This window comes from Macrotis lagotis, chromosome 1 (genome assembly GCF_037893015.1).
Source record: "Macrotis lagotis isolate mMagLag1 chromosome 1, bilby.v1.9.chrom.fasta, whole genome shotgun sequence".
Lineage (NCBI taxonomy): Eukaryota > Metazoa > Chordata > Mammalia > Peramelemorphia > Peramelidae > Macrotis > Macrotis lagotis.
The window spans coordinates 161,212,004-161,237,611 of NC_133658.1; the positions used below are offsets into that span (position 1 = coordinate 161,212,004).

Consider the following 25,608-nt stretch of genomic DNA (forward strand, 5'->3'; position numbering starts at 1 on the left):
TGCAGTTTATCATCATTAAGTCCCTCATATTTTCCCCTTATCCTCCAATCTCTATGCTTCACCTGAGTCTTGTCTTTGAAGATCAAACCTTCTGTTCAGCTCTGGCCATTCCAACAGGAACATTTGAAATTCCCTTGGTTCATTGAAAGTCCTTCTTATTCCCTGGAAGAGGACATTCAGCCTTGCTGGGTAGTTGATTCTCGGTTGCATTCTGAGCTCTTTTGACTTCTGGAATGTTATGTTCCAAGCCCTACGAGCTTTTAATGTAGCTGCTGCAAGGTCCTGTGTGATCCTGACTGCAGCTCCATGATATTTGAATTGTGTCCTTCTGGCTGCTTGTAATATTTTTTCTTTGACTTGGGAGTTCTGGAACTTGGCTATATTCCTAGGAGTTTAAATTATCTTTCCTAAATCTGTTTTCCATATCAGTTGTTTTTTCAATGAGATGTTTCAGATTTTATTTTAATTTTTCATTCTTTTGGTTTTGAAGTATTGAGTCCTGATTTCTCATAAATTAATCAATCTCTCTGAGTTCTATTCTTTGTCTGAAGGATTTCCTCAGAGAGCTTTCTTATCTCTTTTTCCATCTGGCCAATTCTGCTTTTTAAAGCATTCTTCTCAATAACTTTTTGAACTGTTTTATCCATTTGACCTAGGCTGGTTTTTAATATGCTACTTTCTTCAGCGTGGACTTCCTTGACTAAGCTGCTGACTTCATTTTCATATTTTTCCTGCATCTCTCTCATTTCTTTTCCCAGTTTTTCTTCTATCTCCTTCATTTGATTTTCAAAGTCTTTTTTGAGCTCTGTCATAGCCTGAGCCCAATTTCTGTTTTTCTTGGAGTCTTTAGATGCAGGAACTTGTGCTTCCTCATCTTCAGACTGAGTGTTTTCATCCTTCTTGGGCTCACATGTAAAATATTTCTCAATGGTATTCCTCTTGTTTCTCTGCTTGCTCATTTTCCTAGCCTAAGCCTGTATTTGGGGTGCTTCCTGAGCTTTTGGGATACTCCCACAAGGATCTTAGTGTGTGAGGCTCTATCCTCCCTTTTGGTCTGTGAATGACCATACGCGCCCCCCTCTGCCATGGGGCTGAGGTGGGGGGGCCTAGACCATGATCAGGATTTGAATGTGGTCAGAACCCCAGAGCCCTGTTCCAGGGACAGAGGACAGAGCTCTGCAGTCTCTCTCTTCACTCTGCTCCCTAGGTTCAATGGATTCATGCCCTGGGGGGGCTCCTGCTTACTGGCTTTACCTGCTTCTGTTTCCTGGATCTGGGCTGTGGCAAGACCAGGTGGCTCACTGTGTGCCCTGAGGGCTGGGCTTCAAGTGCAGGCTCTGGCAGAGGTTCCTGCTGTGAGCTGTGGCTCCCTGTGCCCTGGGGCTGCCTCCAGGAGGCTTAATTTCTTTCGCTCTGGCAGGCCACCCCTCCAGAGGGCTGCCCATCCAACCCCCGGGGGAGCAGGGCCTTTCTGCTCTTTTCCAGGTTACCTTGAGTAGAACTGCCTCACTGGGTCCCTCTGTGGGTTCTGTCTCTTGAAAATTTAGTTAGAGTCCTTAGTTTATAAGTTTTATGAGAGAGTGCCTAAGAGACGTTCCTCTCTTGTGGCCATCTTGGCTCCGCCCCTGGGCATTTATTTCTTAAAGTATCAAAAGATAGGAACAATTTCTAGCTTTTTATTATATATTTTGAGAAAGTAGTAACAAAAATAGTTTATAGTGCCATCAACTATAAGCATATCTGTTTCTCCCACATCCTTATTAACATTGAATATTATCCTATTAAAGAGGAAAACTTTAAATTTGCTTTTTAAATTTACATTTCTTTCATTGTCTTCAGGGCTATTCATTTTCCTATTAAAAAAAGAAAGGAGGAGCTGCTAGGTGGTGCAGTGGAGAGAGCACTGGCTCTGGAGTCAGGACTACCTGAGTTCAAATCTAACCTCAAATACTTAATGCTTGCCTAGCTGTGTGACCTTGGGCAAGTTACTTAATCCCATTACCTTAAATAAAGAAAGAAAAAAAAATTTTAAATACATTGAGAAAAAAAAAGGAAAGAAAAACAATTCCTGGTCTTTATATAACTTACTGATTATCAAAAATCTAAAGTTTCAAAAATCAACAGCAAAATTTATTTTAAATTTTATTCACTATTTTCACTCAACAAAATGAATTCCAAATAGAGATGTTTCCATGTAGAATTAAATTTTTGTTTTTAGTGAGGAATTCAATGAAGCAGTCTTTCATTGCAAACTAAAAAATTTGCTAGATTGCATATAAAATTGAAGACAGCACTTTTACTGTATGTATGATAAAACTATGCAGTAATGTTTTTGTTGGGGAAGAGGGGACAAACCTTAACAAAAGGACCCTGACTCTTGTCTTCTCTCTTTACATCTTATCTAGACCTTGAATATTATTATGTTTGGTTAGGTGTAATGTAACACAGCAAGGAGACTACTGGTCTCCATGTCATAATAAGTTTAAGAACTAAGGGTGCTGGGTAGAGGAGAACAAGCAGGTGGACAGGTGGGAGGGTCTTGAAATTCCTGATCTATATCTATTCCTGATCTATAAATTCCTGGCCTATATCCACCCTAGGGAGAGCTGGTGTCTTTGCCTAAGGGAAAGAAAGACACCTTGGATAGTAGTTAACCAATCCCCAGGTATTCTGACTGTTCTCTAGAACATAAGGAAGTTGGAAAGAATTCTCCCCTCCCCAAAAACAAGAACTTGGAGCAGAGCAAAGAAGGAAGGAAACACCTCAGAATCATAATCATGGTGTACAGATAATTAAGAAAATAAAAATAAGGACAGGAATCAGAGTTGAATTATGTAACCCTAAAGTTCAATCACAAATATTCATGCTATATTAAGCAGAAAAGATCTATATGGACCATCTACTACATGGACCTGGAAGTTAACCATTTCCAAAAATAAGTTCAGATATACATCCAAGATGTCACCAAACATCAAGTGAACTTTTAAATAAAAAACAAATTATTAAAACTGTTCAGTGAGATCTGAGACACAGTAAATAGTCCCACAGTATCTTCTAGACATTAGCTGAATATATTATTCACTAAATCAAAGCAAGTTATATTAAATGACAGTCTGGGAACAGAAATTAAACTTTTACAATTTTGCTTTGAGATGGTTTGAGTTTTCCCTAATTCCTGGGATCCAGAACTAACTCTGAGATAAGATATAAGATATTAAGATCTCTATGAAAACATCAATCATTCTCTTCTTTTTGTACATTTGGTATATAGTTTATTATAAGATAAGATTGAAAATAATTTTTTAGATTATTTTCAATATGAATCTTTGGTTGTAGTCCCATGACAAAGTTCTTGGGCTTTCAAAAATGACCATTTTTATGTTAGTGGGGTTATTTAAAATACTAATGGTTTTAGCAAAACTAAAATCTAATAAATGTGGCCTCTTATTTATTTACCCTGCATAGTTGAAAATCAAATAAAGAACAAGATCGTGAAGCACATTTGCTGTACATATTAAATTGTAACATCTGGCTTTATAAGTATTGGCTGGTAAGTACTAAGAGGGGAGAAAATGAGAGTAATGCTAACTATTTTGCATCTTTTGTATTTCCTGAGCATTTAAATAAGCTCCATTATGGTGACCAAAGAAATATATTAAAATTAAAATAAATTCAGTTTTTTAAATAATGTAACATTATTAAAGGAGATAATGGTTGCAAAACATTTGGTGTGCCAAGTGTTTATTGCCTTCCCTGCTACTAAATGTGAACTTCTATATTGGACAGAAAAGTCTTAAGACTTTTTTTTTTATGTTTTTGCAAGGCAAATGGGCTTAAGTGGCTTGTTCAAGGCCACACAGCTAGGTGATTATTAAGTGTCTGAGGCTGGATTTGAACTCAGGTACTCCTGACTCCAGGGCCAGTGCTCTATCCACTGTGCCACCTAGCTGCCCCAAGTCTTAAGATTTTAAGGCCCATCTAGATTCGTTATAATGAAAAATTCAGTGCAAATTTTTTCACAATTTATATTTTTCCTCCCTTTTGTTCTTTAACTAATATACTTAATTATCAATATCTACAATATTCTCCCCGCCCCGAAATTCGTGGTAAAAATTTATACCTGAACCTATAAAACTGTCCTTGAAAAGTAGAAATTCCTTTACCAGCTGTGCTGTGCAGCTCTCCTTCCTGTTTGTTAAAAAGTATATCTATTGAGTTCAAATCCAGCCTCAGACACTTAATAGTTACCTAGCTGTGGGGCCTTGGGCAAGCTGCTTAACCCCATTGCCTTACAAAAAAAAAAGTATATCTATTGATATAATACTGTAGTTTTGTTGTGCTTACTATTAATGTGGGCTATTATGTTTATGGTTTTTCTAATACTGAAGCAACTCTGAGGCTTTTTTTTTTTAATGTTTTTGCAAGGCAAATAGGGTTAAGTGGCTTGCCCAAGGACACACAGCTAGATAATTATTAAGTGTTTGAGGCCGGATTTGAACTCAGGTATTCCTGACTCCAGGGCTGGTGCTCTATCCACTGTACCACCTAGCAGCCCCAACTCTGAATTCTTAATATAAATCTAACCTAGTCAAGAGTGTATAATCTTTATGATATGGGTGCTATAGCATCCTTGAAAATATTTAAAATTTTTCCATCAATTTTCTAAGGATATTGATTTAGAGCAGTAGTTCTTAACCTCCAAAATGTCATAGACCTTTTTTTGCAGTGAAGTCCATAGATCATTCTCAGAATGTTTTGAAACACATAAATTACAAAATATATTATATAAGTCATTCAAGTCAATATATTAATATAGTGTTTTACAGTATATGTTTATTTACATATATGTATGTATGTATGTATATAGATACAAACAAACAAATTCCTGGACTCTGTGTTAAGAAACTAAAGTTTCTGTGAGGTAACATTCAAAATGAAGAGGCATGTTTTCAGACAAAGCTATAATGTATTTTGCTTGACTAAGTATATTTCTTACAAGAATATTGTTTTGCTTTTCAGTGAGATGAAGAGGTAGAAAGGAGAGAAAATAAATGCTTATGAATTAGAAAAATAATTAATTAGAAATGCATGTCTCTTCTATAGCAGTTCCAAGACAAGTCAAGAACTCTTACCAAACTTTTTAAAGACACTTCCTAGGTTAAGATTCAAGTTAACACCAGGGAACAAGCAATAATAATTTATCCTATGAAGAAGGTTCTGTTGATTACCTATGATCACAGCAATCTGCCTATTTGATGCTTAAGTATTATCATTGAGAATAAATTATTATTCTCAATGTATTAATATTCTTTTTTCCACTATTTGCAACATTTCCCCCAATTCCTAGAAAATATGAGAAGATTATATCAATTATAATACATGGGTCTTAAATGTAATCAAAAAAGGCATGCTTGGTTCCTCACTGCTGTGATTGCTTTTCTCAGTCTGTAATTTTCTAAGATTTAATACAGTTTGTTGTTAAAAGAAATACCTGGCTGTTTTTTTTCAATAAAACTGAAGTCCCATCATCAACTTCAAATTCTCCATAGTCTTTTAGACACCGTACCTGAAATGGAAGAAGCTCAAATTTTCTATTGAAATTACATTTTTTTCCTCATTAGTTAATTATTAGTAACACTTTATACAAACTTTGCTCTCTATCACTCACTGTCCCTGCTCCCTTACTTTGATCCCCCTCAGCTTAATTCACCAATGGCCCACTCTAAAGCTACCTACCCCTTCCATTATGCTCTATGGAGTATGTGCTTTCATCTTAAATATTTTCTTTTCTACTCCTCATCTTCTGGCTACCATTGAGACCTGAAGACACAGCCTCTTTGGCCTCTCCTTCCAGCACTGGTTGCATTTTCTTTCATTCCTGTTCTCGACCCACCGAATAAGGTGGGAGAATTGGATTCCTCTTTGTCCCCCCACCCACTTCAATGCCCTCCCTCCACCTCCATCACACAGCAACCTCCTCTCTAATTTATATCCAATAAAAATGCTGGTAGATTAAACTGAAATGGTAGGCACTGGCTGTAGCGGGGACCAGAAAGAACAGGCAGGGAAGGGAATGGGCCAAGAACAACAAAAGAAAGGGAGTCACTGCAGTGAGTTGTGCCATCCAGACACCATGCAGAGGATGCTAGCAGGCAGGAAGAGGGTGGAGTGCAGCAGAAGAGAAGGTGTGGTGAGGGTGCAGAGAACAGGGAGGCAGAAACAAGAACTCACTGGGATTTAATCTCGTTCTACCAGAAGGTCCCAATCCAATGATTTGGGGATGCAAGTAGTTTATGAATATATAAAATGGGTCAAAGGGTTTTCAAAAATTCATAGATTTATAGCTGGAAAGGAATGTAACCATGAGGCAGAATAATCCCTCAGTTGCTGATGAAGAAACTACGACTAGCCCAAAGTCCTAATGGTGACTCTCAAAATAAGTATGCTCCCTAACATTATCTGGAAGGGCACCCTGGTAATCTCTTAGCAGCTCTTTGCTAAATTCTTGGCTAGAAAAAAGAATGTACCAAGGGGATGACTCCAAACCAAAGAAAGTCCTGGTAACATTCCTGATTCAACAAGATGTAAGGAATAGAAAATATTTAATTTCTTAGATGACACACAATCCAAAGAGCACTGTGACTAGAAATAACCTTCTGTTGTCTTTAAGCCACTGAGAGTTTTATGGGATCCCTCCCCTTAAGTTACTTAATCTAATCCTCAAGACAGGTCAGAGATCTTTCAATATTTTTTCTATATAATTTATAGCAGTGCATATTGAGAGCTGTTCCCAGAGGCAGGAAGACTTGCATTCAAATCCCTTAACATCTCAGCTCTCCTGAGCCACTTTATGAAGACTAAATTACTGAAAAGTTGTTCCTCTTCACTGGTAGGGGAGAGTTTCTTCTTTCCCTAAACTAATAACACCACCAATCTGAATAAAAAACTAACTATACATACAATAACTTCTTTATAATTCTTCTGACATCCAACCTAGAGTACAACCTGTGGTATGAAAAATACTTCAGAGCTGAAGTACTTTAGAATAAGCCCCTAATCATAGTTACACACATGAAAAAAATTACATTTACCTCAATGTACAGGCTTTTAGGGGGTTTCATATCTTGTGTAATATCTAATCCTTCATCTCCACCCAAACATCTCATGTATGTAGCAAGAGACTTTTTATAGCGATTGAACCATTCTATCTGTAAACAAATAAAAAATATATTAATATTGTTATCATATACAAAAGATAAACCTATTTCAAAGAAGATAGAGCTTCACCATGACCTAAATGAAATACAAACTAGCTCCTGGACTCTTAGGAAACAGATACTCTTTCTGAATTGGACTCTTAAAATTTTGTATTCAAAAATATGACCACTAGAAGTGTTTAGAGATGGAAGTTCTGAAGTAATTAAAACAAAGATTTCTCTGTTTTTATATTTTCTGTCTTCCAATTACTGTGATTTGACTGAGAATAGAAAAGACTTTCAAAGAAATGCTAAGAAAAATAAAAAGTAAGTTTGATAATGGAAAACAAAATAACTCAACTTCATTCTGAAGTGAGAAGCTAATGTTAAATTGCACATAATCTATTCAGCTAAAAACAATCATGAAAGAAAAATTATTAGTAGTTTTAAAGATCACAGACATCTATTTTTATTATAGGGAATTTAATATTCACAAGATAATAAGATGATTTTAAAAAAAAGGATTTCTTAGAAAATACTAAAAAGTAGCCAAGCCTTTCTGTGTTTTACTTTTAAATAAGGTAGATTTAGTGATTTAATAGCATTAGGCTGTAACTTCTATATACAGTATATATACTTTCAATATCTTTACAGGAAGCATCCTTCATTAAGAGCTTTATTAAAGCATTTACTCCCTGGTGATTTATGTTAGTTCTTTGTTTTAGCTTTGCCTCAGCAACTCTATGTTTTTCTTTTTTAGTCTTCAATAACTGGATTTGAATGATACAGAAACACAGTTGTCAGCGTCTATACCAGCTGGTATTCAGTGAGCAGTCAAAAATGTCCAGAAATTTTAAGTAATTTCAACAACTTCATGTTTAGTCATTAATTTTTTCCTTATGAGCTTGTTAAGTATCAACATATATGATCATTTCAATATATGAGGAAAAGAAAGTATATATAATGCTTAGCCCTCTCTGAAAACAAGCTTCGGTCCTTAAGTGTAAATGATTACATGGAGCAGAAACGTATCCTTTAGTGTATTTTAAAACTAAAATGAGCAATTTACACAATAACATGTAGAGCATGTTTGTAAGATTCTCTTTTTTTGTTTTGATTATTAAAAATCTTTTTTTTTTTAAGGTTTTTGCAAGACAAATGCAAGACAACTACTTTGGAAATCAATAAAAAAGGGACTAAAAATATGTATATTCTTTGATCCAAGATTCCTTCTACTAATCCTAAATCCTAAATAGGTCAAAGACAGAAAGATCCCATATATATATTAAAATATTTACTTAGCACAGAATTTTTTGTAGTAACAAAGAACTAGAAACAAAGCAGATGCCCATTTATTAGGGAATGGGCAAACAAACTGCAGGATATAAATGTAATAGAATATTACTGTACTCTAAGAAATGATGAATATGAAAAAACACCAAAAAAAGTTTATTTTTAAAAATTAACTGTTATAAAAATGAAGTAAGCAGAAGGATACCTAGTGATTATAATAAAAATATAAATGGAAAGAATAAAAAAATTGAAATCAAAAGCTGTGTAATTATAATGATGACATCCGGCCCTAATGAAGTAATAATATCCTTTTTTCTTTGAAAAAGTAAGGAACTATGCATACATTATTGTATTCAACTGATCTGCTGGTTAGTTTCTCAGCAGGAGAAGACAGAGGGATACATTAGACGATTTAAAACAAATATATCAATTTTTTAAAAGAAAATATGGGAGCAGGCATTAATAATGTTTTAAAAAACAAATAAAGGCTGTAAGATACACTGCAGTTCATTGCAAAATAAGTCACATATACTATCTTTAAAAAACACCCTTTAGTCAGTCATTCAAATAACAAAATTAGCACTTAGTCATTTAGTACCAACACTCCTATTACTCATTCTCCCAAATTAAAAAGGTTTGTTCTGAAGAGAAATTTACGCCACATATAAAATTAACTTACATAAAACATACTCAATTTGAACGAGGATGTGAATTTGCAAACTTGGATATAAATGTCATAATTTTTGCTATTCTCTGAGAAGACACTTAGCTGTCATTTATTGATATCATATTGATCACACTTCTTTCTTTTTTTTGGTAAGGCAATGGGGTTAAGTGACTTGCCCAAGGCCACACAGCTAGGTAATTAAATAAAAATATAGAGATTTCCAAATGATAGAATCAGAGCTAACATTCAAGTAAACCAAGTTTATTTTATAGTGTTACTAAAAAGTGTTTCTCAGTTATAAATGACATAAGAGATGAAAAGTTAAAATTGAACCCACACAAAATGCAACCATTTCATAACTACAAGCATGAGGAAAAGATTATCTACAATCTCATTTATCTGTTAAAAGGCTAAAATAAAGTATAGGGAATCACTATCAAAAGGTACATAAGCTATGGATTTAAAGTTAAACCATTCCAATTTGCATTATAAATAAATCACCTACTAAGGCAAATATACATAAATAACACAGCAAGGTGGTACATTAGATAAAACACTGGACCTAAGTCTGAGTTCAAACATAACCCTGGGCAAGTCATTTAACCTGTTTGCTTCAGTTTCCTCATCTGTAAAATGGGACAACAGCACCAATGTCTCAGGTGTAAAGATAAAATGAGATATTTGTAAAACCATAAAGTGTAACATAAATCCTAGTATTGTTATTTATTGAACTATTTTGTAAAATAAAGGCAGACATACAAAATCAACAGAATTAATCAATTCCAGTTCACACCATTAAAATCATGTTTGTTATCCTAATAAGCATTAAATCAATTACATTTTTTGAACTATCAACCAGGAGGGTTTTCCACATATGATCTTGTTTTCATTTGTTTCCATAAAATATAGTGTACAGAAAAAAATGACCAGAAACTATTGTTCTACACTAAGATAATACCATCATATAATGATGACAGAAGAGCTTACTTCTTCAGCTGACATGTGAAATCTCAGTGCATTTGGCAAAACACTGCCATATTCCCACCTGAGAGCTCTAATCCGAAGCAATCGATCATACCTAGAACAATAGAAAGATACTCAAAATTTAAAATATAAATTATAGTGAACAGACTGACAAGAATAACAAGAACTATGAAAAACAAAATTGATAAAAAGGAGCTAGTGCTACTAGACCTTGATATGTATCAGAGAGCAGCAATCCCTACAGCTCAGACCCATCCTGGTTCACTTGGGTCTCTTCTGACCTCCACTCTTTGAGCACTGGGGATTCAAGCCTCTGCTGGGGACCTCGGGATCCCTGCGCTCTGGCTGTACTGTCTGGATCCCTACGGAGGTTACTACCACTCTATGTTGGCTGTGGTATATAAGGTACTTGCCCTGGGACTTACTGACCTCTCCAGTCAAACTTTCTAAGGATACCCTCTGCTCTTGCTTCCACTGGACACAGTGGGGGTTACATGTGTCAGTGGTGGAACTGGGAGACTGCCACTTGTCTATTTGGCTTTGATAGTGGCCCTTTTTTCTATTGCCTGTGGGCTTCTGCTTTACTTTTTGTGCAATATGGTAGAAAGTGTTACTTACAATAGTTTCTAACTGAATTTCTTGATCACTGTTTGGTCAGGTACCAATCTGGAATTTTTCCTGGGTGGTCTTTCTCCTATTCAGGCAGCCACCCTGGCCCAAGGTAATACAATAGGTTTTCTGCCTTTGCTTTCCCCACTTCAAAGAGATCTTCAACTCAGTGGCCAAAATGACTTTTCTAAAGTACAAGCCTGACCAAGTCATCCTCCTATTCAACAAATGCCAGCAGCTCCCTATTAGGGACAGGAGAAGACAAATAAGATTCTGTTTGATATTTAAAGCTCTTCATAACCTAGACTCTCCCTACTTTTCCAGTCTTGTCCTCCTCTCCTTTCCTCTATGATCCAGCTAGTCTGATCTACTTGCTGCTCCTCTGTTTCTCAGTCCATCCCCCATTTCCAAGTCTTTGCACTGGCCCCCCCCCTCCCCCCCCCCCCCCCGGCCTGGAATGACCTCTATCTTCATTTCTACTTCATCTTGAAGATTCAACCAACTCAACTATCTTACTGAGTCCCTCCAGTTCTTTGGTAGTGCCTTACTCTCTCATACCGCCTTCTATCTACTCTATATTGTACTGTTATTTACACATTTATTTACATGCTGTCTCCCCCATTAGTATTAAGAGCTCCTTGAAGGCAATTCCCAGATCATTATATATACTCAGTCAGATCACAGTGCCTACCTAGTTCAATATTAACTAATTAACACCTGATGACTGAGTGAAGAAAAACAGGTTATCTAATGTATTAGGTGCTTGAAATAAAATCTGTATTTGACAAACACTGTTTTAATATATAAAGCAGAGCAAAAAGAGGATTAGTCATGCAGTTTCAGATTTGCAAAGTATAGCTATCCTGATCCTGATCATTGTGTTTTGAAGAAAAATATGCAGTAGAAATCACAAAACTGATCATACTATCCAAACCAGCTTTCTTATTACAACAACTATATCCCAAAAGCATCCAGAAAAGGGGGAGGGGAAGCCCATCTATGCAGATGTTTTATATTTGTTATATTTGTAACAGTAAGAAAAAATGGAAACAACACTGTATCTAATAACTAGAGAATGGAGAATAAATTATATAGCACATCAATATAATGTCCTATGGTACCTCTCCAAAACAATAAATATGACACAGACAATGGTTGGTGAAAAAAATCTGCATAAAATGATACAAAATAAAAAGAATCAGACTGAACTTCCAATGACTACAACTATGAATGAAATTATAGACAGATAAGAAACCAATGCCCAAGTAGTATAATTTTGGACAGACTTGGGAGAAGAGGATAAGAACATATTTTGCTTGCTTGGTTCTACCTTGTAAAATGGTTTTCATGTAAAATTTCATGTAAAATTCCATATTTTGTATATTTGATTAAACATTTTTTGTTAATAATAATCAAGTTTATAAATTTTAAAAGTATTTTAAAAGATATTATTGCTCTTACAGATGAAAATGAATAAATTAAGAACTGGGAATAGATGGCAAAAATACTTAGAACTGAATTGGAACTGAAGTACTGAGGATCTAGTCCAAGCTCTGTTACTTACTACCTATGCCACCTTAAGTTATCTTAAGTAACTTAATCTCTTGAGGTCTTTGTGTTATCATCTACAAAACGAAGGGTTTATAATAACTAATTGAACTTAAAGATACATTCCAGTTCTAAATTTATGAAGCCATGGTGAAATAGTTTAAGGGTTTCACTAACTCAAGTCTTTAATCTACAAAACCACAGCTGCTTCCCAGCTACAAGAAATCTGTATTCCACAATGATCTAAGACAATTTTGAAGGATTTATAATGAAAAATGTTATCGAGGAAAAAATACTATCTAGAGGAAAGAACTAATGGAGTCTGAATGCAGATTGAAGCATTTTTTTTAAACTTTATTTTTCTGGGATTTTTTTATTTGGTCTATTTTCTTTTGTAACATAGCTAATGTAGAAATGTTTTCTATCACTACACCTGTACAATCTATTATCAAATTGCTTCTCTTCTCAAGGAGAGGGGAAAGAGAGAAGGAAAAAATTTGCAAGTCAAAAATTTTTAAATGAATATTAAAAATTATTATTACATGTAACTGGAATAAAGAAAACATAAACTGATAAAATCTAAAAATAGTTATAACATTAATTTTCATCAAAACTTACAAATATGCAACTATGCAACGTCGATTTCTCAGCAAAGAACTATGTCGAAATTTGATTGTCGGAATTAAGTCACTTCGTCCATCTGACTTAGTTTCATTTCTGATAATAAAAATTCAAAGGAAAAAAGCAGATCATATACATATCTATATAGATATTTTAGAGTAAGAAGTATATATTTTTCCAATGACTTTTATTAAAACTATTCCTACAATGACAGGCACTTTTAGACTCATCTGATCAAGATCAATAGTCAACTCAAATAATTGCCAATATATCAAAGGCTATATAAATTATTTCAAGTTTCTTGGCAATTTGCATAAGATTAAAAATGAAAATTAAACCAAAGGTCCAAGTCATTTTATATCTTAGTATACCCTATCTTTATGTTCTGATTAACCTTTACTATTATTTTAAAAAAATTGCACACCTCTCTATTCTCTTATTGCTATATGAAGACAAGATTAGCAGCATCATGATAAAAGATAATTTATAAGTTTTTATCTTATGTGGTAATTCACTGCTGTAAGAAATTATTTTTCTTGTATTAATAACTAATTGTATTAATAACTAATCATTGTATTAGGACCAAGGTTTTTTCCCCTTTTCTACATCCAGAAATCAACCAAAGTGAGAAATGTTAAGGTAGATATTTACCTAGGCAAGATCTAATTAAAGACAGTGAAAGAAATTCTAAGTTTGAGCTAATGAATGCATTCCTGCTCATTGTTTGTTCAGACAGGTATGGGAAATGTTGATTTTTCCCTTTTGTCAGGTAAGTGATAAGGAAATTGCTAAGTCTCTTTGACAGAAAAATCCAGTGACTTAAATCATGTATCCTGAGATACCTCATTGTAATATACCCCATCTTCTCATTGTATAATATTCATTTACTCATTAAGTGTAAATCAATCCGAGTTGATTACCATCCTCAGGGAAAAACCTAAGGATGATGGGCATATAAACTGTGAGCCCACTTACCATGAGGAGCTTTTGCTCTAACAGGGACAGCCAAATGACCATCCTTTTATTAATAAATATGCTGACTTTACTAAGAAAATGACTAAAGTACCCGAAATTATTTTCCTTGGAACTTTTTAAAAATATCACTTATAAGGACATGTTTAGGTTAAGTGGCTTGGCCAAGGCCACACAGCTAATTATTGAATGTTTGAGGCCAAATTTGAACTCAAGATACTCCTGACTCCAGGGCCCATGCTCTATCCACTACATCACCTAGCTGCCCCTTTGTATTACTTTTTTTTAAATTTTATTTTATTTTATTTATTCTGAGTTTTACAATTTTTCCCCCAATCTCACTTCCCTCCCTTCACCCCCACAGAAAGCAACTTGTCAGTCTTTACATTGTTTCCATGTATTTTTAAGGTGAGATTCCAAATATATTTTTCCTCGCTAATCTTTCAAAAGTAATATAAAGGGAAAAGTTGATTAAGCGAGGAAAAATATATTTGGAATCTCACCTTAAAAATACATGCAGCCCTGGAGTCAGGAGTACCAGAGTTCAAATCCAACCTGGGACACTTTCTAATGACCTAGCTTGCCTTGGGCAAGCCACTTAATCCCATTGCTTTACAAAAACCTTAAAAACAAAAAACTAAAAAAAAATATGGTTAGAAAAAAGGCAAGCACCACAAAACTTCCTCTTAGTAAAGACTGGAACACAATTAAGAAACTGGAGAAAGAACAAATTTAAAAGTGCTTTTTTCAAGGCTTAATTAAGTCACACAATAGGAATACAATAATGTCCTTTATTTGGAAAGGGGGGAATACTTTTTATTATGAAAAAAGGAACCAACTTTGATATCTTTTCTATCTTCCAGGAGTTATATATATGATTCCTGCATTGTTCAGAAAATGTGCTATTATGATTTGTCATTTGATACATTTCAAATAGACTACTCTTTTCATCAAAGTTCCTTATTAAGCACAGATCCTAAGAAACTATATATTTATGCTTGGGAGATTAAAAGTTAATGGGCAGATTATTTAAAACTACCAATATCAACACCTTTGCTCAGCTATAAAATTTTCACTAGTCACATCCATCTTTTTTTTTTGCAAGACAATGGGGTTAAGTGACTTGCCCAAGGTCACCCAACTAAGTAAGTATTAAGTGTCTGAGGCCCTCCTGATTTTAGGTCCTCCTGATTTCAGGCTGGTGCTCTACTATCCACTGCTACACTTAGTTGCCCCCACATCCATCTTTAATGAAGTATGTGATAACAGTGAATATAGAAATATGTAAAATATATAGAATATATAAGTGTTATACTTTGACCCTGAGAGTTCAGAGAAATTTTTAAAAATAGTTCATACACACACACACACACAGTCATGTATTCATAGAGTTGGAAGTAGATTGAAGAATGGCTAAACAAACTGTACATTAATGTAATAGACTTATTAATGTGTGTCCTGAGAAAAAGTGACATCATAGAGTCAAGGGAAGATTTAAATGAACTAATGCAGAATGAAGCAAGAACCAGAAAAAGGAATATATAAAATGACAACAATGTTAAATTGTAGTAAAATTATAATGACCAAGGTTGGCTCCAGAGAATAGTTGAAAAAAATTGCACATTTTTTGTTTGTTTGAGGGTTTTTTGCATTAGTTATAATATTTAAAATGCTGACAGACACAATGAATGTGTTGTATTGGCTGCATTTTTTTTAACTGCTTCTTTTCTCTTTTTTTGAGTATTTCAGGAGAAAGCTCTTTGGGTAGGAACAGAGCAAAGGAGTATAGTTGGAAATTAATGTTAATAAAAAACAAAGAGCATCATTAAAAATAAGATCAATTATTTCTGGTTGTTTTTTTTTTTAGGTTTTTGCAAGGCAAATGGGGTTAAGTGGCTTTCCCAAGGCCACACAGCTAGGTAATTATCAAGTGTCTGAGACCAGATTTGAACCCAGGTACTCCTGACTCCAAGGCCGGTGCTTTATCCACACCTAGCCGCCCAGATCAATTATTTCTTTAAAGAACTGTAATATAAGCAATAAATTTTTACTTATGATTTCACTTACTTTGGAGTGATAGAAATTTATGGCAAGGTTGTAAATGAAAATTAATTTGCATGGAGGATATAGTATGATAAACTTCACGAAGAAATAAACAATTTAATGGATGGTTGAAATTATTAAAAACATTGTATCATCATTTTCTTGCCTCTAATTCTTTCAATTTTTTTTTTTTTACATTTTCACTACAACACAACTTACACATCGGACTGGTTCTGTTCATACAAAGCTTTCATTTCTTCCAGAACTTGCCTGATTCCATCATCCTAAAATATATAATTTTGAAATGCATTCATTTGTTCCTCAAAAATTCAAACTAATATCAAATATTTCAGTCATATTTATATACTTTTATTTTATATGCTATCTCATCAAAAATTAGTCCCCCCCCAAAAAATCTTTGTAACTCCATTATTTATACAAAATGATAATGTCCCAGGGTTTTTATAACAAAATGAAAGTAACGAAGTTTCAAAAGTAAATGTAACTGATTTGTAGACTTAATAGTCACCTGTCTTGGAATAAGTATAAATAAGTAAAATTCATGGTTTAGAAATATACTATATATTTGTCTGGAATCAGTATTTGATATCAGATGCTAAGGTCCTTTCCAGAGCTAAACTGCCTAGCATTCCAACATTATTTACAATAGAGAGTGCAACTAAGATGGGCTACACACATTAGAATGCCAACTGTATGCTTGCCCCCCAAAAACTATTTTGTGGGGAACTCACACAGGGTAAGTGCTCACAAGGGGATCAGAAGATGTGATAACAAGACATTCTGAAGGTCTCACTGAAGAACTTTAGAACTGATTGTATAGCATGGGAGACAGTGGCACAGGACTGCCCAGCATGGCCTGCCCTCATCAGTGGGGGGCTGCACTCCATAAAGGTAGAATTGAAGCAACTCAAAGGAAACATGACACCCATAAGTTGAACGTACCCACCCCAGGTGTTCACATGGACTATTTGTGCCCAACTTGTGGTAGAGCATTCCAAGCTCATATTAGGCTGATCAACCACAGCAGGACACAAGGTAATTTGTCTCAAACATAGTGATGTGATTTTGGTCTTCTTCGATAATGAAGGGAAGAACCAACTAACCAACCACATATTTGTTGTATATTTTTAAAATATTCTCTGGAAAACATCAGCTTAGCTCTTATAATTATGGTAATTTAGAAAGAATTTTTTCAATTCATCTTTCTGATCAAAATATCACTTAAGACATTAATATAGATTCATATATCACTTCACCTATTTAGACAGCACAGTAGAGAGAGGGTTGGATTTGAAATCAGAGAAAAGATGCAAATTTGAATACAAGTTGCACTTCTATCTACCTATATGATCTTGGAAAAGTATCATGGGTCTTAGTTTTAACATTTATTTAATGTTTAATGAGATATTTGGTCTCGATGACCTCTAAATTATGGTTTATGAGATGAAAGTTAAGAATGATTCCTGAAATTGGGGAAAAACTTTGTGCCAATTTTCTCTGATAAAGGTCTCCTTTTTCAAATGTACAGAGAACAGATCCAAATATATAAAAATAAGAAATCCAATTGATAAATTAGCAAAGGATACAAAAAGGCAGTTTTTCAGAAGAAATCAAAAGCTACCAACAATCACATAGGAACTACTGAAATTAAATTTAAAAATTCTGGGTAGGCATAAGAACAGAATTAGGGGGACAATGTATATAGTAACTGATATGGTAATCAAGTGTAGACTTAGTTATTCATATCAATACAGTAATGAATTTAACAATTCCAAAAGACTAATGATGAAAAATACTATTGTTTTTCAGAGAGAAAAACTGATGAACTCTCGGAGACTGATGCAGATTTTTTCATTTTATTTTACTTTCTTTTTTATTTTTGAAACATGGATAATGTGGAAATGTTTTGCTTGATTTCTTATGAATATTGCATTCTCAATAGGTGGGAGAGAAGAATCTGAAGTGAGAGAATTTGAAAGTTAGGGGGAAAAAAAAAGGAAAAAATGTTTTCCAAGTATTTACTTGTGACTGGATGATGGATGATCTTAGAAGAAATAGACTAGAACAAGTTTTTATTTTTATCATATTCTTTATTTTGTTCTTAACACTAAAAATGGGACATTTTCATATAAAAATAAAGACCCTAAAGGTTTATGTGAAAACGTAAACCTCAAGTAAGGAGTGTTTTTAAAAATATATCTAATTAATACATGTTATTTTCTTTTTTTTTTTTTTTTAGTTTTTTATTTTGCAAGGCCACACAGCTAGGTAATTATTAATTGTCTGAGAACCCAGGTACTCCTGACTCCAGGGCTGTGCTTTATCCACTATGCCATCTAGCCGCCCCAATACATGTTATTTTCAAAGTTGACTGGTTAGTCTATTTCTTTCTGAATTTTCTTTTGCTCTGCACATCTTTTAAATGCTGCAGTAACACTTTTTCCTTTGGGGGCAACATTATTTTTAGCCCCTCCCCTCCCTCAAAGTTCCCCCTTTTCTTTGAAAAAAAAATGTTTGTAATAAATATGGTCACACAAATCAAATCCACACATTAGTATCTGAGGAAATGTATGTTTTTCTGTATCATAAACATATTACCTTTCCATCAGGAGGTGGACAACTTGTTCCAATATATTTAGGAGGCAATGTGTAAGAATTTGGTTGTGAGCTTTATGATGCCTATCAGATATTTAGGTGGAAATTGTAGTAGGAAGCTGGTAATTTGAGAGAGAGAGTCTGGGGAGGGGGAAATTGAGGTTGGATTTTTGGGGTCATCAGTATTGAAGTGGTAATTCAGTCTGCAATAAGCTAATCAAGGGAACAGTTTAACAAGAGAAAAGGGTCAAAAAACAAAGGCTGGGGAAATACTTTCATCAACTAGTTAAAGCAACTCAATTGTTCTACAAGACCTTGATTAATATCTTTGTTCTTTACAGCAGAAATTAATTCACCATTCAAATGCACAAAGCTACTTTATAAGCAGCAAGAATACAAAGATTGAAACAATTCCTGAGGTCAAGCAGCTTACTAGTAAAAGAGGGTAGAGGAGGTAGGTATGTAAATAAGCATATACACACGTTATGTAAAATGAATACAAGGTAGTTTTAAGAGAAAATATTCTAATAGCTGTAGGATCAGAAAAAGTTTCACTTAGAAGATGACCCTTCAGATGTGGGAAATCTGGGACACTATTACACTGTTGGAGCTGTGAACTCATCCAACCCTTCTGGAGAGCTATTTGGAATTATGCCCAAAGGGCAACAAAAATGTGCATACCCTTTGACCCAGCAATACCACTCCTGGGTCTATACCTTGAAGAGATGAGGAAAAAGGGTAAAAACATGTACAAAAATATTTATAGCAGCCCTGTTTGTGGTGGCAAAGAATTGGAAATCCAGTAAATGTCCTTCAATTGGGGAATGGCTTAGCAAACTGTGGTATATGTATGTCATGGAACACTATTGTTCTATTAGAAACCAGGAGGGACAGGATTTCAGGGAAACCTGGAGGGATCTGCATGAACTGATGCTGAGTGAGATGAGGCGAAACAGTAAAACACTGTACACCCTAACAGCAACATGGGAGTGATGTTCAACCTTGAAGGACTTGCTCATTCCAAAAGTGCAACAATCAGAAACAATTTTGGGCTTTCTGCAAAGGAGAGTGCCATCTGTATCCAGATAAGGAGCTGTGGAGTTTGAACAAAGGGCAAGGACTATTCCCTTTAATTTAGAAAAAAAACATATCTTATTGTCTGATCTTGTTACCTCTTAGACTTCTCTTTAAGGATATGATTTCTCTCTCATCGCACCCAATTTGGACCAAGGTACAACATGGAAACAAAATAAAGACTGACAAGAGTGCTATCTGTGGGGGGGAGGGAAGCAAGATTGGGGGGAAATTGTAAAACTCAAATAATATCTTTAATAAAAATAAATTAAAAAAAAGAAAAAGAAAAAGATGACCCTTCAGATGAATCTTGAAGGACACCCAGGATTCTGAGGCAGAGGGGAGGAACAAGAGACCTGTAGACAAGAATAACAGCCAGTACAAAGACAGAAAGATGAAAGACAGAAATCATGCACCCTGCAGCAAGTAGGCCAACACAGTCAGATTGCTCAGTAGTTGGGGACAAAGTGTTTGCTTTAGCCATTCTCTACACCTCAAACATCGTGCACTTTACAATATTCATGTTGCTCTAGGAACTAGAAAGTCTTCTCCCTTACACCTGGCTAAATTCCAAATTCAATTCAATGTCAACTCAAGTCTACAAAGCATTTCATAATACCCTCATTGAACAACATATAGCAATCTGTTTTGTACTTTTCTAATGTACTTAAGCTTTTATCTATATTTATCTTATTTCCCCCAATAGGACTGCAAATTTCATGATATGAATTGTCTTTTCTGAACTTCATCCCAGAATTGACACAACAGTGTTCTACACATAGTAAGCACTTATACTATTAAATGTTTCTTGAATTCATTTACAGTATCTAAATCAGAGATAAGAGTGATGCTGTATCAATAAGATCTGATTCAAGTCTGATCTCTAATACAAGCTATCATTACTTACAGGCAAGTCTAAGTCTACAAGTTATATAGTTGTGATTGGCTGATCAGTATTTGAGGAGGGAGTTGCTATAGCAGGTAATCCCCAGGTGGACATAAATACTAAATTCTAAATTTAATTCTAAATTCAACACCAAATAAAAGATTGCTAAATTCATAAAAAACTTGAAATATCATCCCATTCCAAGTTGTACCATAATTTATGAAAGATTTTTTTTATATTATATAGTTCATTTTATATGGAAAACATTCAGCACTTAAGATCAGTATATTCTTAGAATTCTCTCTCTTGTAGAATGAGAACTCATTAAGTAGACAACCTGTAATGATGACTATGGGAAGCAACTTGGAAGAATTCAATAGATATAGAGAAGCAAACTAAAGTATAAATCTAAAGATAAGCTATTGCTCTTTTCCCCATGACTTTTCATAGGTCAAATCAAATCCATCTATGTTGTCAGACGGGTTTTCTCTAAGACTGCAGGCCTAGCTTCTGAGAAAAAAATTGCACAATTCCCCGTGTCGTAATCAAAGAAAACTCCACCAAATTAAGACTGGAGTCCTATAAATGTCAGTTTTCAGGAGCTTTAAAAATCATCCAAGCCTTTAAAATCCAATTCAGATTTCACCACCTTCAGTTAAGACCCCTCTATGTTATATGGAAAACATTCAGCACTTAAGACCAGTTATATTCTTAGAATTCTCTCTTGTAGAATGAGAACTCATTAAGTACACAAGCTGTAATGATGACTATGATGGGAAGCAGCTTGGAAGAATTCAATAGATTAAATAGAGAGAAGCAAACAAAATAAAAGTATAAATCTAAAGATAAGCTATTGCTCTTTTCCCCGTGACTTTTCATAGGTCAAATCAAATCCATCTATGTTGTCAGAGGGGTTATCTCTAAGACTGGAGGCCTAGCTTCTGAGAAAAAAATTGCACAATTCCCCTCGTGTTGTAATCAAAGAAAACCCCACCAAATTAAGACTGAACGAGTCCTATAAATGTCAGTTTTCAGGAGCTTTAAAACTCATCCAAGGCTTTAAAATCCAATTCAGATTTCACCACCTTCAATGAAGACCCCCCCCCCCCCGTTCCAAAACTCAGATACACGCTCTCCTGAGACACTGAGAAGTCAGTCTGAACTTGACCTTCAATCTTCTGACTAGATAGACGATTAAATTTCAAATATTCACATGTTTGTTTTTTTTAAGGGCATTTCCAGTGCTTCTGCTTCCCCAAATGAGCGGGTTAAGGGTCCGTGGGGCCGCCGGGGCTCTTCTCTTGCAACAATGCATTCTTTTGAACACCTCCAGGCTTAGGCCACGCCCCTTCCCTGACATCTCTTCCCGCCTTTCCGCTACTTTCCCGGGTCTAGCCCCGGGCCGGGCCCCGCGTTCCTCCCTCCTGCTCCCGCTGCTTAGGACGCCGGCTGCCCGCCCCGGCCCCGGCCCCGGCCCCGGCCCCGGCCCCGGCCCCGGCCCCGGGTTCGCGGCCGGCCCTCGCCCCTTCCTCCCGGCCGGCCCCGGCTTTGTCAGCCCGCCCCTCCCCCCGCTCGGCTGGCCGCGGCCCCGGCCTTACGTTGAAGGCCGGCAGCTGCCCGTCGGGGGCGCGGTGAAGCTCGCGGATGAGCTCGATGGCTTTCTCGCAGAACATGGCTCCGCGCGCCGAGCCGCCGCAGCAGCCCCTCCGGCCCCGGGCGGGAGGCTTTGGCGCCAAACTCCCGTTGGCCAATAGAAGAGCAGGGGTGGGGCTCCGGCTCCCGCGCGCCCCGGCGCTGCTACGGGCTCCGCCGAGGGACGCGATTCCTCCGTCTCGGGCCTTGGCCGCTCGCGGTGGTCTCTGGCCGCGGCTCTTCCCGGGCCGAGCACCCCGCTCCGGAGCCGGGACGTCGCGGCCCGCAAGGCACCTCCCCTGCCGAATTCTGCGGCCCACCGAGGGCTCCGGCCCCGCGGGCTCCCGCCTGCGCGAGGCCCGTCACGTGGATGCCTTCCGGGGCCGCCACACCCGCGGAGCAGCCGCCGGGGACCCCTCCTCCCGCCTCTCGTGCTCTGCCCACGAGTGACCCACCCGCCGGCAGCGTGACCCGCCGTGCCCTCTGCTGTAATGAAATAACGGGCACCCTAATGCACAGATTTGGATAAACATGGTTAGTGGGCAATGATTTTGTCCATTTTCGTTGATTTAGTTTTTTAGATCTCTGTATTTGTGTGGCTCGTGGGGTTTTAAGTACTAAAATTTTGCTTTTCTTTTTGTTTTTATCAAAGCAAAATACTTCCACACATCTATTTATAAAATAGTTCCTCTCTCTGCAGTTCTTAAGATTTAAAAAAAAAATCACCGACTGTTAGAACCTGGGTGGGATCTTCCCTCATTGATGAAGAAACCCAGGGTCATTATATAGCTTAGATTTGGGCAGAGTCCCACAGGGAATGAATTAGTACCACCCGGCCTTTGTTCCCAAATACTGACACTTCCCCAGGCATCACCTTCCATCGCAATCTAATAAGGAAAGAGGCCTAGAAAAAAGCGATACATCCGTCCTAGAATGCAGCAACAGGTCCAGAATTAGAATGTTTCCTGCCTTGGATTCGGGAGGTTTTGAGGTGAAACTTGTCTGCTTCATTTGACACATGAGAAGACGTTATCTAGTTTGTTTTACACATGAGAAAACACTGACTTGATGAAGTGACTTGTCCAATGCAACACAGCTAGGAAAATGAGAGTTAGGATTGAAATCCAGGGCTTCTTACTCAAAACCACGTCAAGTCATCAAGCATTTGAGGGTCTATCTAGTCTGTGCCAATCACTGTCTTAAGCACTGAAGATACAAAAGCAAAAACATTCTTTGCCTTCAATGTTTACAATCTAACCGAGCCATTGATTCCCCAACCTTGAACTACTTTTCCTATTGGTTATATGGAAGAGTATATGTCCCATCAGTTTGGGACAGGTTAAGTAGCATTGGATAGAGTTCCTAGCTGGCCTCAGACATTAACTTTGTGACCCTGGGAAAGTCACTTAATCTTACTTGCCTCAGTTTCCTCATCTGTAAAATGAACTCAAGGAGGAAATGGCAAACTACTCCACTATCTTTACCAAGAAAAACCTTAAATGGGATCACTGAGTTGGACGCTACTAAACAACAGTCATCAATTCATTTTTATCAAAAAAGTTTTATATAATTGTGGTTTGGGAATTTTCTTGCTTAGAGATTTTGTAGAGAATCTTAGAATAATTCAAAACTGGATTTCAGAACTGACCTGGTCTGGCTCTTTGAACTTTGTCATTTTGTTTCTTTGATTCCCCACTTCTCTTTTTTTGTTAAAATGAAGGGTATAGGCCCCCTTCCATCTCTAATAACAATGTTTGTCCTTCATTTTTGAAGAAGACCACAAAAGCAGGGTGGTGATGCCATGACAAGCATGAAAATTGGATTTGAGTTGAGAGGGTGCTGTGCTCAATCACCAGTCTCACTTTCTCCTCCAGAGCCATCTGGGTCCAGTGACCAGATATGAATTAGGATGATTGGAGATGGCCCTGGGTGTGAGGCAATCAGGTTTAAGTGACTTGCCCAAGGTCACATAAATAGTTAAGAGTCAAGTGTCTTAAGGCCAAATTTGAACTCTTGTCCTGACTCAAGGTCAGTGCTCCATCCACTGTGCCAGCTAGCTGCCCTATCTAACATATAACTGGTAAGAATCAAAGTCCTATTTGATATACCCTATGAACAGAATCTTTCATTCAAATCATCTAGGGAGCTTCTCTCTCTTAGTAGATAAAAGCTTAGGGAGTTGCTTATGGCAAAAGAGAAGTTAAATGACTTACCCACTAGTGTTAAGAGACTGATTTTAAACCAAGTTCTTCCTAATTGCAAGGCCCATCCATTAGGCCTTATTTAATTTTAAGCATCCGATATATCCAGCAAAATACCGAACTGTTTGATTTTGTGTATTAAGTACTGAGATTTTAACATATCCTACTGAGCTGGAAAAGTTTTAGGTTTATCTAAGGGAAGGACTTTTGCAAAGACCAAAGGTTCTTGGAAAGCTCCTCACTGAAGGGCTAATATCTAGGTGATAAATGTTTTGGGCCACAAGCAATAGGCTTGAAGGAATTATGGTCTATTCTATATTTGTGGCTAAATACTCAGCTGAATAAAATCAACCAGGTTTTTAAATACAGTATTCAACTACCCTAAATATAGTCATACTACTCACAATTGGATACTTTGTTGCTCTGTTTTAAAATGATAGTATAAAAGTATAGATACTGTAAAGATTTCATTTGAAAGACTTATTTTGGAAGCATAAAACTTCAAAATCCTGTCCTTAAAACTAGTAAGGCTTTTATAAAGATTTCTACTAGGCCTCACAGTATTTTAGCCAGGTATCGTCCCCATTCATAATAGGTGAACAACTAGGTTGACTTTAGCAATCTAAGAGTTTTTACCTAAGTTGCTTTCTTTTTAGAAAAGTATGTGTTGAGTATAACTTTTTCTTGCAGTTTAGTTGCATTTAATTGCAGCATTTCCAATCTCCATTGTTGTGCTATATTAATTCACAATTTGAATTTCATTTGCTTTTAAACATGGATTAAGACATAGTTATATTTGTGACATTTAGCAAAATTGTCAATAAAATTTTGAATTTGAAGACATTGAAAACTAATGAAAGTCAGAGTTATTGAATTTATGGATTTTTTTCTAGAAAATTTTAAAAAGTCATTTCACCATGCTGATTTAAAATATTTTTAAATAGAAGCAAACTTTGAAATGATCAATATAGAAAGGGTAAATGAATGTGTCCTTTGCTTATTTTTCACCTGTCAAATGATACATTAATTATTCTTAAATATAGTCATAATATTAAATTTGTGACTTCATCAAAAATTTTAGGTGGGTATTAAGTATCAGAACTGTTGGAATTGAGCATGAATTGTCATATCACTTTAAAGGTTAAGCATGCTTTGAAGTTTGAGCAATAAACATTCGGAAACACTGTAGTATCTTGGGGATAAAGATCATAATTACGAAGACATTATGAACTCTAAACTACTTTTCTCCCAAAAGTCCTGTGAAGT

General features: G+C 36.1%; 1 protein-coding gene across 3 annotated transcripts in view; it reads right to left on the reverse strand.

Annotated features, from left to right (window-relative positions):
- The window catches only part of GINS1 (GINS complex subunit 1), a 60,651-nt gene extending 38,422 nt beyond the window's left edge, over nt 1–22,229 (reverse strand). For 2 of the 3 annotated variants that reach the window (XM_074209306.1, XM_074209304.1), the window contains exons 1-6: nt 22,108–22,229; nt 16,153–16,217; nt 12,916–13,014; nt 10,144–10,234; nt 7,092–7,208; nt 5,492–5,566 (exon numbers count right to left, since the gene is read on the reverse strand). In XM_074209306.1, coding sequence (XP_074065407.1) covers nt 5,492–5,566; nt 7,092–7,208; nt 10,144–10,234; nt 12,916–13,014; nt 16,153–16,217; nt 22,108–22,182 — 522 coding nt within the window. In that variant the 5' untranslated portion in view covers nt 22,183–22,229. The remainder of the gene's footprint in view (nt 1–5,491; nt 5,567–7,091; nt 7,209–10,143; nt 10,235–12,915; nt 13,015–16,152; nt 16,218–22,107) is intronic. The other variant, XM_074209303.1, reaches the window with a different exon arrangement.
- Between the last annotated feature and the right edge of the window lie 3,379 nt (nt 22,230–25,608).